This window comes from Papaver somniferum, chromosome 8 (assembly GCF_003573695.1).
Source record: "Papaver somniferum cultivar HN1 chromosome 8, ASM357369v1, whole genome shotgun sequence".
In the NCBI taxonomy this organism is placed as follows: domain Eukaryota; kingdom Viridiplantae; phylum Streptophyta; class Magnoliopsida; order Ranunculales; family Papaveraceae; genus Papaver; species Papaver somniferum.
Genome location: NC_039365.1, coordinates 27124258 through 27141146, shown reverse-complemented (window position 1 = coordinate 27141146; position 16889 = coordinate 27124258). Strand labels below are relative to the sequence as shown.

The window sequence follows — 16889 nt, the reverse complement described above, 5'->3', positions numbered from 1 at the left end:
ACACAAATTTCTAGAAATATGTAAGCTAGTTATACTTAGCTCAAAGTATCAAATGTGCATAATCGAAGTCTATATAGCTATACGACTTTTGTCTCAAATAAGAGATAGAGTAGATAGGCTTTTAAGTGATAGATGAGTTCAAGTCTCCACATACCTTTTGTTGATGAAGTTCCACAATCTCCCTTTAGTAGTTCTTCGTCTTCAATCGACGAACACCGTGAAGTTTAATGCTCATCTACACTTTATATCCTAATCGGAGACTTAGCTGTAAGTAGACTAGAAATCAAGACTTATAGTTTTGGAAACTAAACTTGACAACAAGCTTGAGATAACAACGCTTTAGAGTTCGAGCGAACAATGCTCTAACAACATATTACAAATCTCTCCTCTATAATTAAAAACTCTTGTTAGTCTTTCATTGGAACAAATAATATCATATATACACCTCCATGGGAAATGCTTGACCTGAGGCAGAGTATCTATATTCCATAGATTCTTCCAAAATCTATCCATTACCTCATTATACTGAATATCATTGTTGTGCTTGATATCCATTAGTTTCATATAAGCTGACTTGACGGAGAACTGCCCAGACCTTGTAAGAGTCCAAACCAGTCTGTCTTCATTTTTTACAGGAATACAAATCTGTAGAATGATTTCAGCATCATCTTGTGTAAATAGATGTTGAACCAACTGAACTTTCCAGGCCTTAGTTTCTTAATCGATCAAATCTGAAACTAGTGTATAGTTGCTTGCTTCTTCAGATGAGACTGCAAGAAGAGAAGGTCTAGTTTTACACGAAATCCATTTATCTAACCATATGTGAACTTTACTACCATTTCCAATCACCCAAAATAAAGGGCATAACATTGTAGATATTTTTCCAGGCCCAAGTGGAGTTTCTTTTTTCTTTGCATGCAAGGCATTACTGTTTGGATAATAACATTGCTTCAGTGCTCTTGCCCAAAGTTGATCTTGTTGGTTACATAATCTCCAAGCTGTTTTTGCGAGCATGGCTTGATTGAAATAAGAAAGATTTCGGAAACCCATACATCCATTGCATTTTTCTTTACCAACGGTAGGCCAAGAGAGTAGACAAACGCCTTTACCATCCTTTCTTCCCCACCAGAAGTTACGCTGAACTTTATCCATCTCCTTCAGTGTTGTCTCCTGAATCTTGAAGACACTCATTTGATAAGAAGCCATTCTGTTGATAACATTTTTAACCATCACAGAACGACCAACTTGGTTTATGAATTTTCCATTTCATATTGTTAGTCTAGTATTCATGTTGTCCACTATACTAGAAAAAGAAGAAGTTTTTCTGTCTAGAAAAAGAAGAATACCCAAGTATCTTTCTTCAAGAGACATTTTCTTCATTCTGAGTCTCCTTAATAAAATCCTAAAATGACGCGAGTTTATGTTTTTTGAGAAGAAGACTGTAGATTTTTGAAAGTTAATATGTTGGCCCGAGATAGCACTGAATTTGTTGATGCTATCAAACAGATTGTTTGCATTATGAATGTAAGCTTTCGTAAACAGTAAGCAGTCGTCTGCGAACAAAAGGTGAGTAACTTGAGGAGCATTTTTAGCTATTTTGATACCTTGGATTTTATTTTCTTGTTCTGCTTTTGATAGAGCTCCTGTAAGGACCTCCATTGTTAGCAGGAATAAATATGGTGACAGTGGGTCACCTTGACGAATCCTCCTTGATGGTTTGAATGATTTACACGGTGAATCATTTAGAAGTATATGTATTTTTGTTGTACTAATGTATTCATACACCAGTTGACGCCATTTGCAACCAAAACCCAGTTTTGCCATCACATTATCAAGAAAGATATATTCTACATGATCGAAGGCTTTGCTCATGTCTAATTTTAAGGCCATGAAACATTTTTTAGTCTTTTTCCTCTTCATGCAGTGTATTATTTCTTGAGCCAGCGTGATGTTGTCACCAATTTGCCTACCTGGAACATAAGTTGCCTGCATAGGAGATATGATTTTTCAAGATGGTGCTTTAGACGAGTTGCCATGGTCTTCGTGATAAGTTTGTAGATTGAATTGCATAAAGCAATATGCCGATATTCACCAAGAGTGTGAGGCAGTCTAGTTTTTTGGTACTAAACACAAGTTCGTCTTGTTCATTTTTTTTAACATCCTTCCAGACGCAAAGAAGCTTTGAATCATTTTTATAACATCGTATTTTATCACTGGCCATTGTGTTTGAAAGAAACCTAGGGAAAATCCATCCGGACCCGGTGATGCCCACGACTTCATGTTTTTTAGTGCTTGAACGATTTCATCTTCATCTGGTATCTTCTCTAGAGCTGCGTTATCTTCATCAAAAATACATACTGGCAGTTGATTCAAGAGATCAGTATTATTAATTGGTTCAGTTGTAGTCATGATACCTTGAAAGTGAATGTTTAAAAGAGATTCTAATTCAGATCTTCTATTACACCAGCTACCATTTGGTTTTTGTAGCGACTCAATTCTGTTTATAGTTCTTCTTTTGTTAGCTTGGAGGTGAAAGTGCTTTGTGTTTTGGTCTGCCTCATGAAAAGTGTATCTCTAGCCTTTTGTCTACAAAATCTTTTTCTCTGGTGTGCCATTCCTCTATTTCCTTCTCCAATTCTGTTACCTTATTTGTGTTAACTGAATTAATATCAAATTGTTGAAGAGTATTCGACTACTCTTGTAATGCCTTAAGTTTTTCATGTATATTTGCCGAATGTGGTTCCATTGCATAGAGATATAGTTCTTCTTTTCTATGATAACTTTTGCTCCAAAGGAATAAGCTACAGAACCGTGCAAATGCTTGGCCCAAGCAACATTGATTTGTGACAGGAAGGTTTTATCTCTTAACCAACATTCAAAATTTTTCCAATTTCTAGAGTTAGTCACATCATTTGGTGACATGTCAAAAAATATAGGACAATGATCAGATCCTAGAAATGGGAGATGTTTAAGACAAGAGTTAGGAAAGTATATTAACCATTCAGAGTGTACAAGGGCTCTATATAACCTAGTCTTGATTTTACCTGCTCCATGTTTGTTACTAGTCCAAGTGTAAGGGTTTCCATGAAAACCTAAATCAGAAAGACCGGTTTCTTGGACAGTTTGAGCAACTGTACTAGAGGAAGAGATGGTACCATTGATTCTTTATTCACTATGAAGTGTAAGATTGAGATATCCTATATATAAAAATCCAAGGGGTTGTAATGTTATAAGTTTCACAGATATCTATAATAAAATTCCATTGATGACTCTTTTCCTGTAGGTACGGTGAACCATAAACACAAGACAACAACCATTTAGTTTTGGATGGATCACTACAAACAAGACAATGAATCATGTTTTTATCACTATAAATGATGTTTAACTCAAAACCATCTTTCCAGAGTAAACAAATGCCTTTAGCTTTACAAATGGATGGTACAAAGAAAGAATTTGGAAAATTCCGAGGTCTAATAAAGTTTAGGATTTTGTTTGAGTCTATTTTGGTTTCCTGAAGGAAGATAATATCTAGTTTGAGCATCTTGTTAAGATCAGCAAGATAATTTCTAGTGTTTTTGGATGCATAGCCATCACAGTTCCAAGCAATAATCTTCATGAGTAAATAACTAGGATGATAAGAGTCAATAAAATGAGATGTGGTAAAAACAAAACTAGATGAAAGATTAATTATGTAAATTAAATTCTTAAGTTGGTGGTATACCTGCGCAGTTTCTCCATGGTAATCATTTGTGGCTTCAGATTGCATAGCTAAAGGATTGTTGTAGACCATCTCTTGAGCTGTGATGGTATTAACAGTAGTATTAGTGTCATCTTCTATATTACTTGGTGGATTAGCATGAATTTTGTGAGGATTCATAGAGGGTGCTTGATTGAGAGAAAAGTTTCTCATTATTTTGGTTTGACGTTGAGCGTCTGTAGAATCTTCTTCACCAGGTTCTTCCAAGATTAGATCTAGTATACCACGTTTATCTAGATATCTATTGTACATTATCTAAGAAAGTTAGAGTTCATTATATTAAGAAATTCTCTTCAAACTAATTTAGATATTCTATTTTCCAGTAAATTCATACAGAATTTGATGAATATTACTATGTCACTAGAAGAATATCAATTTTCATCAAATCGCCCCTATTTTTTTTTGCAAGATATAATGATTTAAGCTAAAAAGAATTTGCGCATGGTTATGATACGACCAATGGAGTCATTAATTATATATAAAAAGTAGGGACTACGTGTTCCCAAAAGATAGTTTTAAAAGATCTTTGTTGACTTCGGCTTGCCGCCTGATTTGATAGTGTGTATGTCGCCTAGTTGTCCTCTTTATAAATGTGGTAGGTTGTATGATGCAGAATACATCACAATAAGCCACTGGTTTTGTTGTTTATATCTTGCAAGCACGATGGTATCTCGATCCAGGTAGTAGTGAAATGGACGAGGTTTCGTGGGTTTGACTCTAAGCAAACTTTTGCTGTTGGTGTTGCTTCTGTCCGCCATAAGCATGGCCCATGTTTCCGCCACTACCGTGGTTATTCTATAGGGTATGTCATTGATACCATGGTGATAGTTGAGGATTTCTTCCTTAAAATCTCACTATATTACAATTAATTGAAAAAGTATATTACAACGAAAATCATCAATCTGGAAAAGACCAAAACATCAAGTATCAACTCAATTTGAAATCAAGATCCTTGGTAGAGCATCGCTCGTTTGAACCTACAAGTATTGATATGTTAAGCTTTTCGTAAATATTACATGACTAAAAATGTATCTTGATTTATAGTCTACTAAAGTCAATCTTAGACTAAGATTAGGCATGGTAGTTGAGTATCAGAAATCACTGAATACCATTGAAGATTAAAGAATGAATAAAAATGAAGATATCTGTGAGAACTTCGTCAACAAAGATATTGTAAAGTCTGACTATCTTATTTACTCATTACTTCTACCATTTGATATTTAAGACAATGTCGTATGGCCTTAGTATATGATAAATCACAAAGAATAAGTTTCGAGTTCAAACTTGTATTTAACAAATCTCGAAACATGAACTCAAGCATTGGATGTTCATAGATCTTATCACTTTTGAGGTTGAGAATATTTTTTATTGTTAAAAAACTATGTCTGTGAAATATAAGCCTAAAAACGTCAAATTGTACTTTTTTTTACAAACTGATTCTTTTAGTTTTCGAACTATGCAATTTAATGATACTATTGAACTCCAAGGTGGACAAATTTTCATGAACTGATTTTTCAGTTCGCGAACGATGCACTTTTGGGTATGTTTCTGGACTATTCAAATATATTGAATTCACGTATCTCTATTCATAGTTCGCGAACTGGCCTGTTTTTGGGTGTTACTGAACTCCAACATTGGTTTATAATTTACGAACCATACTTGATTATTCATGAGCTAACTTTTATGCACAGTTCTTTAATTGATAAATACGCGGGTGCACGTTCTTCTTTGTATTACAAGGCAAACTTCTCACATTCTTACATGATTTTCATTCTTTAGAATCAATATATGATGAGAAATTTAGTTTCGTTTGGATCAAGGTAAATTTTTAAACATGGAAACTAGTTCACGAACTTACTTTGGTCCTAAGAAAATTTCCTTGAACCTTAAGCAATCTATCTTGTTACATTATTATAAATAGAGGACTTTCTGCAAATTAGATCTCAATCCCTACACGATGTATACTAGTTGCGGCTAAATTCGCTCTCTAAAGATCTAAGTTTCTTCATGAAGCATAACTTGGTTACGACTTTGAATACTTCACTTGTTTAGACAATTGTTAGATCAAGTAAATTCTATGAAAAGAATTACTACCAAAGATAACTTTAAACTAATAAAAATGGACAATATGTATTATCTAAAAGAATATCTAAACGCTTAAATCTCAAGATAAATAAGTTCTTAGAAAGAACTTAAAACTTTCCATATGAAGGAATTAGCTAAGAAAAAACAATTCAGAAGCGTGTGAAAATTTCTCATTGTAAATTAAAGAAGAATTAATGAATCCAAAGCTAATAGTGTATCAGGTTGACTCAATAAGCTTTTAAGTCCTTGAACTCAAGTGATGAGTTCGTGTACTCATAAGAGAGAAAATACAATTTCAGACTCAGTGATCCCAACAATATTAAAGTTTAACTTAAGTTCATTTACATTAATATTAGGCTTCTTGCCCAAGTGTAGGCTTATTCGATGAATATTATTGTACCAAAAACTCAAATATCTCTGAATAGACAAAGAGGTTTACATATATTGGTGGTGGCTTTGTTTTGAAAGACTCCGATGCACCTCTCCTTCCAAATAAACCAAAATTCAATGCCGCAATTCCTAACTAAGCAATATCATTATCACGTGCAGTCCATGAACTATATATGACTCCATTGCACCTCTCCTTCCAAATAAACCAAAATTTTAATGCCGCAATTTCTAACTAAACAATATCATTATCACGTGCAGTCCATGAACTATATATGGCTCCATTAGAATTATGAGAACTAGCCAAGTCTAACATATTAAGAGTGGGTCATAGCATCCAAAACTTTATAGCAACCAACATTCAAAAAATAAGTTTGTAAAAGAATTTCAAAATACGTAGTTGTAATCATTCATATCACAAGTCTAGTTTTCTAAAGCATTACTCAAGTATTTTCCATACGGAAATGTTAAAGGAATGGAAAGAGAAATCCCTCGTAATCAAATGAATCTCACATAATTATGGGATCCACCCCTGAAAAAGTGGGCTTTGTAAATTCCCATCCCTGTAAATTTGGAACGCGCAACTGGGGATACTAAAAATTAATAGGGGATATAAATTACTATCCCATCCTATAGTGTCTGTTAATGGTTGATTTTTGGGTATGAAAATACTAAAATACCCTTTAGTATATTAACTTCTCTTCTTATTCTCTTCTCCTTCTCTGCCGGCTCTTTTATTTGATTTTTATTTTCTCCATCATTGATTTCAACACGGTTTCATCGTTGTTTCAAAAAAAAATCGGCGATTAATCTATTATATATAAATATGCCTCATTGAAAAGAAAGCTAATCATCGATTTGTTTAAAAGAATTCGTTTAGTTTAGAATCAAAAATTGTAACTGAAAATTTTCAGTTTCAGTTTCAGTTGAATACAATGCCGGTTTTGCGTACCGACATAGTTTTAGTATGAACACAATGTCGTTTTACATTCCCGCACTGTTTTTAGTATGAATATGATGCCGAAATCATTAATTGCCGGCATGCACGATAGAAATCTATCAATACCGAAAGGCAAGTGAAAAATACTCAAGTTTCTGGAAAATTTGCATCATGTGCCGGCATAGCATGTTAAGCAATGTACCATGCCGACACTACCACCGACATGCTCGATAATGAAATTTCTGTGCCGGCAGTGTACTTACAATTTCAAAATTGGTGGATATTGTGTATCAGCATGGTGAAAATATGAATACCATGCCGATTTGGGCCTTGCCGGCATGGTATTTATACTTTTACCATGCCGACACTGAGTTTTTCAGGCGTAACAATGACGAATTCAATGAAAAAAAATCAAATATCAATACATTAATACCTGTACATGAGTAATTGGAGCACTTGTATGTTCACCTAAACCTTCATGATCATAAATATCTTGATTTAATGTTGTTGCATCAACAAATACAATGATAATGATTTATACTAATCATTATCAAACTAATCTATTAACTTAACTAATTATAATTAACCATTAAACATGATTAGTGAAGGGTAGATTAAGAATTATATAAATTACATGGATAGAGGGTGACTCTGATTTACTATTTAAATCTCGTTTTTGTCTTTTTCCTATATCCCCCAACTGCGCGTTCTAAATTTGTGAGTATGAGTTGATTTTGCGGGATAAATCCCTCGATAGGTACAACCCATTTCCATAAGAACAGCTTAATTATCCATCACAAGTATAATTTTCGAGAAATTTTGGTAAACCCCGTAAGGGTTTCCTCTATGGTGCTTCAACATTCAACTTAAAAACCGTTATAAAAGCGTTGCCATAAACTTGATTAACATAAGGTTCAAGCATTTGCTTGAACATAGTCTTGAATCAACATAGGAGCGACCATTGATTTGACGCTCCAAAAACTGCTTTAGCAGCCAATGGTTTGGCACTCCGCAAGATATTCTGAGAAAATATGCTCTAGAGCGACTAATGGTTAGGCGCCGGGCGACTAATCATTAGGCTCCCTACATAAGCACAAAACCATTGGTCTCTCAAGTTAAATATTTGTTTGACATTTTTTGAGCTACACTCCGTTGACACTCAGATGACGTAGTTCATATTCTTATTGGTATCTCATATTCTGGTCGGGATATGAAAGAGTGATGAGGAGACACTCAACTTCATATAGTTTACTGAAAGTGATAAATGAATTTTGGAATCACTTATTAATATGTCGTCTCCAACCACTCAATTCCGATGCGTTTTTCGTCTTTCCCGCCAATTGTAAAGGGGAGCCACTCACTATAGAAACTCATATGTGACGCATGTTTGTAACTAATCTGAAATCAAAAATCACAAAAACATAAAAAAAAATCAACTCAAAGTTGTTCTACATACCTTGTTATTTTTTATGGATGAAAATCGTGAAAAATAGGCTCAAAAGAACCACAGTTACAACTAGCAGCTACCTCTTTCTGATTTTTGTTCAAAAAAACTTCAGTTTATCCCACGAATCAAATATGCAAAACTAGGTTTTGGGTTTGAAATCAAAAAATGGAGAAAAGAAAGTGAGGAAAATCGATTCTGCTGTTAGTTTTAGGAATAATCCTCGATTGACTAATGGTTTGATGCTTTGACCACGTTGACTAGGTCGAGCGCCAAATGATTTGGCGCTTCCAGGATAACACCAAACTATTGGTCGCTCAACGGCTTATTTTTTGTTTATTTTTTGTTTTGGGAATGTTGAATCACTATGGGAGCTGGGCAAGGGTTCGCCCGCTAATTTTTCAATACGGCATACTAAAAATATCTTCAACATATGCACGTGACCAACACTCTTCTAGGACAGGTGGACTTGTTACTGACGTCCACTCAACTCAACCGAATTCCTCCGTTTTTTCTAACAGGACTCCCAAATATATCCCTCATAAACCCTAATTTTTCAATCAGCCCACGAGAAGCCCTAGACACTTCCCAAAATATTGGCAGTGCCGCCACTTGCCAGGAGTCGGTCAGTGTGGCTATTTTCTCTCTTTCAGACCGCATATTCCTGCAAGGCTATTATCGGTAATAAAAAATACGACCCAGAAAAACCTTTCTTCTTCGTTATAAAACCCTAACCCTAACTAACAATTTTTCCTTCTCTTTGCTGCGCGCTGTGTTTTTCACTGCCGCACTTCTCCATTAACCCGGAGAAACCCTAGCTTCAATTTATCAAATCTTTCTTCAGTCTAATATTATTATGCCTTCAATAGCACTTTCTGATATCAACTTCATGGATGAAGTTAAAGAGAAGAAGATTAAGAAAGAGAAGAAGATTAAGCTAGAAGTTGAAAATGGCGGTACTGATAATGGAACCCCAGCAGCTTCTCCTTCATCAGAGAAGAAGAAAAGTAAGAAAAGTAAGAAAATTTCTGATGATAGTGATGATTCCATGAAAGGGGCATCTACAGAGAAGAAAAAAAAGAAGAAGAGGAAAGCTGATGATGAAGAGCAGGAGGATGCTGTGGAAATTGAAAATGGGTCTGCGTCTGTTGTTGAGAATGGAACTGCTAAGAAATCTAAGAAACAGAAAGGGAATGATGGAGCTGCTGTTGTTAAAGATGATGTCGAAAAAGAGGATCCTAATGCACTGAAGAATTTTAGGATCTCTGCGCCATTGAAAGCCAAGCTGGAAGCTAATAATATTAAAGCACTTTTTCAGATTCAAACTATGACTTTCAATGATGTTCTTGATGGGTTTGATTTAGTCGGTAGAGCTCGTACTGGTCAGGTATATATACAGATATCATTCTTAGTCAGAAATTGATGTATTTTGTGTATGCTGATGTATTTTGTGTATGATTTGTTAACATTTAACACCTCAATTGCACCTTTTCTTAGTTAAACATGGTTAGAATTGTAGGTGAAGGTGCTAAATTTTGTAAAACTGATTTTATTTGAAACTGATTACACTGCTTCATTGACACTTAATTTTGTAACATATAGGGTTTTTATTTGGATGTTTCTATGTGAAATCCTAGTTTAACATGATACTAATCGCTGCTGGGCATTTGGTTTAGCAACTAAACTAAAACTATATGGTTTTTATTGGTTCAATGTTTAATTTGGATGCTGAAATTTTCATACTGGAGCATCTAAACTATATAGTTTTTATTGTTTGACATGGATTCTGCAGTATACCCCTGATCAATATTTCACATGCTAGGAACTGAAACCATATAGTTTTAGTTTAGTTGTTTGCTGTACAGATGGAAAATCTTATAGGTTTTATTGTTTACCTGTTTCTTGATATACCACACCACCTATATTAAACCTGTCTTTACCTTTTTCGATTGATAGGGAAAAACTCTTGCATTTGTGTTGCCAATATTGGAATCCTTAATTAATGGTCCCGCAAAAGATTCACGGAGGACAGGTTACGGAAGGTCCCCAAGTGTTCTGGTTCTTTTACCCACAAGGGAATTGGCACACCAGGTACAGTAAAATGTCATTATTAAATAAAGTACAGTATATTTTTTTGGCTAGCTAGCGTACATAACCTCATGTTGTGTTAATGTTATCTTGTTATCTTTTGTTTCCAGGTGGCTGCTGACTTTGAGTTATATGGTAAATCACTCGGGTTAACTACCTGCTGTGTATATGGTGGATCTCCTTACGGTCCTCAAGAAGGTGCACTGAGAAGGGGGGTTGATATTGTTATTGGAACTCCTGGAAGAATAAAGGTATTTATTTGCTCATGATGGATCTCAACATATGACGTTATATAGATTTTGTTAGAAAATTTGTGTAATATCGTTACTGTTTTATGCTGACTTCAAGAAATCCTGGTGCAGGATCATGTCGAGAGGGGAAACCTTGACTTTGGCTCATTAAAATTCCGTGTACTTGATGAAGCTGATGAGATGCTTGACATGGGTTTTCTTGATGATGTTGAACTTATTCTCGGTACGTGTTACAATGATTAAAGTTTTATAATCTTCTAATAATTAAGTTGTGAAAAGCATGGAAAGTCTGCTGAGACTCTTGAGTAATATTTTATATATCTTGTATTTTTGCTCGGCCAGATGATGTGTTTTTTGTATGAGTTTATGTATGTAAGAAAAATATTTTTGGGCTCTGTGGTTCATACTGAAAGCATTCATGGTTGTTGTTGTTGAAGTTTCACTGTGCACTTATGTTAAAAAAACTTTCAATTTGGTATTGCAGGAAAGGTTAAAGATTTGAAGACGGTCCAGACACTCCTCTTCAGTGCTACATTACCACCACGGATTAAAAATGTGGGTCTTCAAACCATGGGATGTACTATCTTGATACTTCAATTCTTTTTAACATCACATGTCTTATTCATGCTCCTGTTGTCATTTGCCAGATCACTACTAGGTTTTTGAAACCCGACAAGAAGATTGTAGATCTTGTTGGAAATGAGAAAATAAAGGCCAGTGTAAATGTTAGACATATTGTCATGCCATGCTCTAGAGATGCCAGAGCAACAGTCATTCCTGATGTAATTCGTTGTTATGGCAGGTTAGTTATCTCCTTTCCTTTCTTATGCAATGGTTATCTTGCTTTTCTTTCCTTGAAGTGAACATTCATTTATAGAACATTAGAAATGAGTTATTTAATCACTTCTAATTTCAGTGGCGGCAAGGTAATAGTTTTTACTGAGACCAAGGGTTGTGCTTCTGACCTTTCTGGGATATTGCCTGGAGCGCGTGCTTTGCATGGAGATATTCAACAAGCCACCCGTGAGGTAAGTTCTTTCTAGTTCTGGTGTAGTTGGCATATTTTATGTTCACACTTGGTTGATCGTTCTATGGCCCTATCAATAGTAATGATAACTGTCGAAGATGATTTGTTGTTGTTAAGTCATTTTTTTTGTGCTTGTATTATCGTTCTCCTTCTCTAATTTGAAGGGTTGCGTTGCAGGTCACAATCGCTGCGTTCAGGGCCGGCAAGTTCATGACTTTAGTAGCCACCAGTGTGGCAGCCCGTGGTTTGGACATCAATGACGTCCAGTTAATCATTCAGGTATTTGCTTTTTCTTTTATATGGAAATGCCATCACTAGATGGATTGTGTAGTCTCGTTTGTTGAATCTTGTGTATTGATATTTCATTGCTTTTTTTTTAGTGTGAACCTCCGCGAGATGTAGAAGCCTACATTCATCGTTCTGGGCGTACTGGAAGGGCCGGTATGTATATGAAACTCGCTCCGTGTTTATATTTATTTATTACATCGATGACAAGTTCAAGCATAACTAATTGATTTTCTTTTTCTTCCAAGGCAACACTGGAGTTGCTGTAATGCTTTATGATCCAAGGAAGCATAACATCTCTAGAATAGAAAAAGATGCTGGTGTGAAATTTGAGCACATATCGGCTCCTCAAGCCACCGATATCGCAACTTCTGTTGCTCATGAGATATCCGCAGCTATCCTTGAAGTTTCCGACAGGTATATATTATCTACCGTTTGGCCAATTCTTCTGATGCTACCATGTTCAATTTCGGTCAGTTTACTTCTGGAATATCTGCTTATATTTATTATGTACCGTTTCGAATGCAGTGTTATTCCAGCATTTCAGTCAGCAGCTGAGAAGCTCATTAAAACCTCTGGACTCTCTGCCGTTGACCTTCTTTCAAAGGCCCTAGCCAAAGCATCTGTATGCAACGGCAACTTTCTCAATTTTCACTTTATACGTTTGTATTTCATTGTATGCATGATCTTTACTGAAACTACTGGGTTGATGCAGGGGTATACTGAAATAAAGAATAGATCGCTTCTTAATTCCATGGAAAACTATGTTACAGTACAACTCGATGCTGGAAAACCAGTCTATTCACCATCGTGAGTGCTCTTTACAGCTTTATGCACTTTGGACCCTAAGTCCTTTACTTTACTATAGGGATTAGTTTGATTCCGAGGACTTGTAATTGTCTCACATGATCAGTTTTACCAATTATTATTTTATTTTTTTCTTATCAGTTGTGCTTTTTTACTGATAAAATTAGTGTTTTGACTAACCAATTTGACCCATTTTTGTTCCCAGGTTTGTGTTTGGCGTTTTGAGGAGATTCTTGCCCGAAAATCAGGTTGAAGCTGTGAAAGGTCTAACTCTTACAGCAGATGGGAGGGGTGCAGTATTTGACGTGCCTACTGCAGATCTAGATGCATATCTTGCAGGTCAGGAAAATGCAGCAAATGTGAGTATTGAAGTTCTGAAAGAATTGCCTAAGTTGCAAGAGAAGGAAGGCGGCAACAGTAGATTTAGTCGTGGCGGTGGTAGAGGATATGGTGGCGGCGGTAGAGGATATGGTGGTGGCGGCGGTGGAAGAGGAGGTGGCGGTAGCTGGGGAGGAGATAGAAGAGGAGGTGGCGGCGGTGGCAGATGGGGAAGGTAATAATTTCCTAGTATGATGATAACTTTCTTTGAAGGAATCATTTCCTGGAGATAAGATTGTTTTAGCCTCATTATATGGAAATTATGAATATCTTTCTGGAGGAACTGTGGCCTCAACGTGGGCCTTTTCGGACGTGTGGAAAGTATACTTTTATCAGCAGCAACAACAACGCATCATAGTTTTTTGCTCTGGGTTAATTATCAGTTCACAGGAGGATTAAGATTCTAAATTTATGTTGGTAGTAATATTACATTAAATTTTTGTTGCTGGATTTTGTCCCCTTTTCAGCTTTACTTGAGAACTTCAGATACAACAAGTCTCTTTACTATAGTAATGTTTTCTTCTCATTTTCTGTCATAATTTGTTAAACTAAAACTTGTAGTAGAGATATTGAGCTTTGATTGAGAATATACTTCTACCGTTTCTATGTTAAAGATCTTTGAAACTTGTCCAGTTTTTTCGGTTCTTAATTTCCGTGAACTTCTTGTGGTATGTATCCGGAAATTGAACTTGGCAGGTGCCATTGTAGTACAATCACTACCAGTGACCAAAAAAAAAAAAAACTTGGCAGGATTCTTATGTGATTTTCAAAGATTCCGAGGAAGTCATTGCCGGCTATGGGACCTCAGGAAGAGTCTCAACGTACGACGGCCATCTATAGAGGGCGAAAGAAATCGGAAAAGGTTTGAAAAAGGGAACTCGCAAAGGATTGATGGTGAATCTTCTAACTGTCGAATTATCCTCCCTGACGAATGCATCTTTTTATATGTTGTTGGGAAGTGTAATTTGTTCACATTTTTTGGAGTGCAGGGATGCCAACATATCCTTATTTTTACGCAGATGATCTGGTTGGTGTTTTGAAGCAAAAGCATTCTTTAGGAGCGTATAAAAGCTTGGTAAATTCCTAATGTTTCTAATATGCGTGTTTGTCATTTTTAAGGAATATCTTAAGTAGTGATTTATGTTGCATACTTTACTTTCTGTGTTTCTTGTAGGTGTTCTATCTCGAAGCTTGTGATGGCATTCTTCCAAAAGGTTAAATATTTATGCAACCACAGCATCATTCATTTCTGGCACTTATTTTACTTTGTAATTTAGTATTTTCTTTTGTTGGATTATATATCCCCTTTGTATTGCATTTTTCAATTTTCTCATCAGCACAGTACCGAAAAGCCCCAGAAGGTTCTCAGAGGAAAGCTGAAGCACAAAAGCAGTCTGTAGAGGTAATGCCTCACCGGATGCACGTCGACCGCAGCATTGGAAAGCTTCTATTTGGGTTTGAAAAAGGTCCTCGAGTACTTGAAGTTGTTCGTCCTGCTGGACAACCCCTTGTAGATGACTGGGACTGTCTTAAGAGTTAAGACCATGGTAAGCGACTACATCCTCATTTTTCTTCATGCTTTTCATTTGTCCTTTTTACTCAATTTGAACACTCCAACATCACTTATGCAAGATGACTTTTAATTTTTAAATACTGTGATCTGCTTCTCGCGGGCTTGGAATTTTACTTCAGTCTGGAATCTTTTTTCTTAATGCTTGTGAGGAAGCTCCTGTGTCATCTCCAAGTTTTAAACATGAGATTGGGAATGTAGTGTTGAACTTCTTCCACTGACATGTTATATTTCTTGGTGCAGGTGAGGACCTTTGAGACCCACTGTGGAACTAAAAACTTTGTCTATATTATCATTACTGAGCAAAACTGGAGAGGCAAGTTAAAAAGGAACCATTGAAATGCAGAAATGCCAAATATAAAGTAATCGATCCCATTAGCCATAGAAATACTATTGAATCTTCCGAGTTATTATCAGTGAAACAGAACAGAAACAAGCCCGGAGAATCTTAATGGAAGTACAGACTCACTGGGTTTAAAATTTTAATGATATTAACACTGGGAGATTATCCGATAGAATACAAAACTGAATCTCTCTACATTGTACTCCCTCCGTCCCAAATTAGATGGCCTAGTTAGTTTTAAATTTTGTTCCGAATTAGATGACCAATATCATCTAACAATGAGGCATTTCTAAAATTATCCTTTTAATTAAATATTATTTGTATAAGAAATATGTATAATTTGATAGTCATGTTTATATTCGTTATGTAAGTGTTTTAAAATGTCTTCCAACCATATAAAAGTTTATGAATATCCGTCGTATAGTTTGAGAGAAAAATTATTTAATAATTTTACCAATTATTATACATAAGAGTATAGTCGTAAAAATTACCCGGGAAAACCCAGAGTAATGGGGTATACCACAATTTAAATGGACCTAGAGCCTTGGCTGTGGGGTGGTAAATTGTGATGAACTTACCTTATTTCCCTTGACCTAAAGGCTTAAACCTCTTTCATCTTCTTCGCTTCTTTATCTTCCACCAATACTTTGGAAGTCGTCATCTTTGATTTTCCTCAAAAATGGGTGATTGGCATGGAATAATCTAGAAGTAAAAACTGATATCAAATCTCCAAATTAACAGAAAAAGGTAAGAGAAAAGTTGGAACTAGTGAAATCAGTGAATCAAAACATGAAATTCCTTCGGTTGTTGAAAAGAACCCATCATCGACGAGAAGAAGATTGTAACGATGTCTAAACTCAAACCCATTACTCTATTGTGTGCTATGATTGTTATATTAGTTTAGATTATTGAAAATGATGATTTCTGGGTTGACATTGTCAAGTTATATATATTTGCTTAATGACAACTTTTGATTTTTAGTGTTAGTCATGACGACTTTTGATAATGTTAACAGCGACTGTGAACCAATAACCAGGGTCATCATGTTAGTTATGCCTCAAAGATGACGACATGTGTTAGTTATTTTGGTCGTAACATTCTAATATTTATTATAACATAATGACTTAATGTCACAAGAACTTCGTTTTTTTGTGTAATTTTTAGGGTGTAAGTCGTCATTCTTTCGAGATATAAAGCTGACGACCATTTAGTTACATTTATGGTCGACACGATCATTTAAACTTCAATATAACGACTATCACATGTTCAACTTTCTTTTATGTGTTCATAACTTGTACCTACTTGTGTATTGTTTTATTATTTAGGTTCCAACAGAATAACAAAGGAAAAGAAAAGGCTTCTCCTCCTTCGAGACGTCTTGGTGATGAAAATGAAAAAGGAAAATGTAGCAGAATTATTCAAGTGGATTGAGGATAATCCACAACAATACCTAAGGGATATGAACAGTCCTAGCGATCCCCTCATGTATATTGAATCATCATCATCAGACGATAAAGAGGAGGGAGC

The 16889-nt window shown here is 35.5% G+C and overlaps 2 protein-coding genes across 2 annotated transcripts; both read left to right on the top strand.

Annotated features, from left to right (window-relative positions):
* The first annotated feature begins 9359 nt into the window (after positions 1-9359).
* On the top strand, positions 9360-14062 carry LOC113304641 (DEAD-box ATP-dependent RNA helicase 7-like). Its single transcript, XM_026553783.1, has 13 exons — positions 9360-10000; positions 10570-10704; positions 10812-10952; positions 11064-11175; positions 11437-11507; positions 11600-11754; positions 11869-11980; positions 12157-12258; positions 12360-12420; positions 12513-12681; positions 12793-12889; positions 12980-13074; positions 13277-14062. Exons 1-13 carry the CDS (start codon positions 9470-9472, stop codon positions 13626-13628), a joined length of 2133 nt encoding a protein of 710 aa, XP_026409568.1. The 5' UTR covers positions 9360-9469; the 3' UTR covers positions 13629-14062.
* Positions 14052-15457, top strand: LOC113304642 (vacuolar-processing enzyme gamma-isozyme-like). Its single transcript, XM_026553784.1, has 5 exons — positions 14052-14343; positions 14439-14524; positions 14624-14663; positions 14787-14996; positions 15263-15457. Exons 1-4 carry the CDS (start codon positions 14055-14057, stop codon positions 14987-14989), a joined length of 618 nt encoding a protein of 205 aa, XP_026409569.1. The 5' UTR covers positions 14052-14054; the 3' UTR covers positions 14990-14996; positions 15263-15457.
* Positions 15458-16889: the final 1432 nt, after the last annotated feature.

Bases quoted from the DNA above. Each gene is read 5' to 3' on its own strand.
- LOC113304641 (XM_026553783.1), top strand. From the start codon at position 9,470: ATGCCTTCAATAGCACTTTCTGATATCAACTTCATGGATGAAGTTAAA. The intron at 10,001-10,569 runs GTATATATACAG...TTCGATTGATAG, and splicing joins GTAGAGCTCGTACTGGTCAG to GGAAAAACTCTTGCATTTGT. The intron at 10,953-11,063 runs GTATTTATTTGC...ATCCTGGTGCAG, and splicing joins GAACTCCTGGAAGAATAAAG to GATCATGTCGAGAGGGGAAA.
- LOC113304642 (XM_026553784.1), top strand. From the start codon at position 14,055: ATGTTAAAGATCTTTGAAACTTGTCCAGTTTTTTCGGTTCTTAATTTC. The intron at 14,344-14,438 runs GTGAATCTTCTA...TTTGGAGTGCAG, and splicing joins GAACTCGCAAAGGATTGATG to GGATGCCAACATATCCTTAT. The intron at 14,525-14,623 runs GTAAATTCCTAA...TGTTTCTTGTAG, and splicing joins TAGGAGCGTATAAAAGCTTG to GTGTTCTATCTCGAAGCTTG.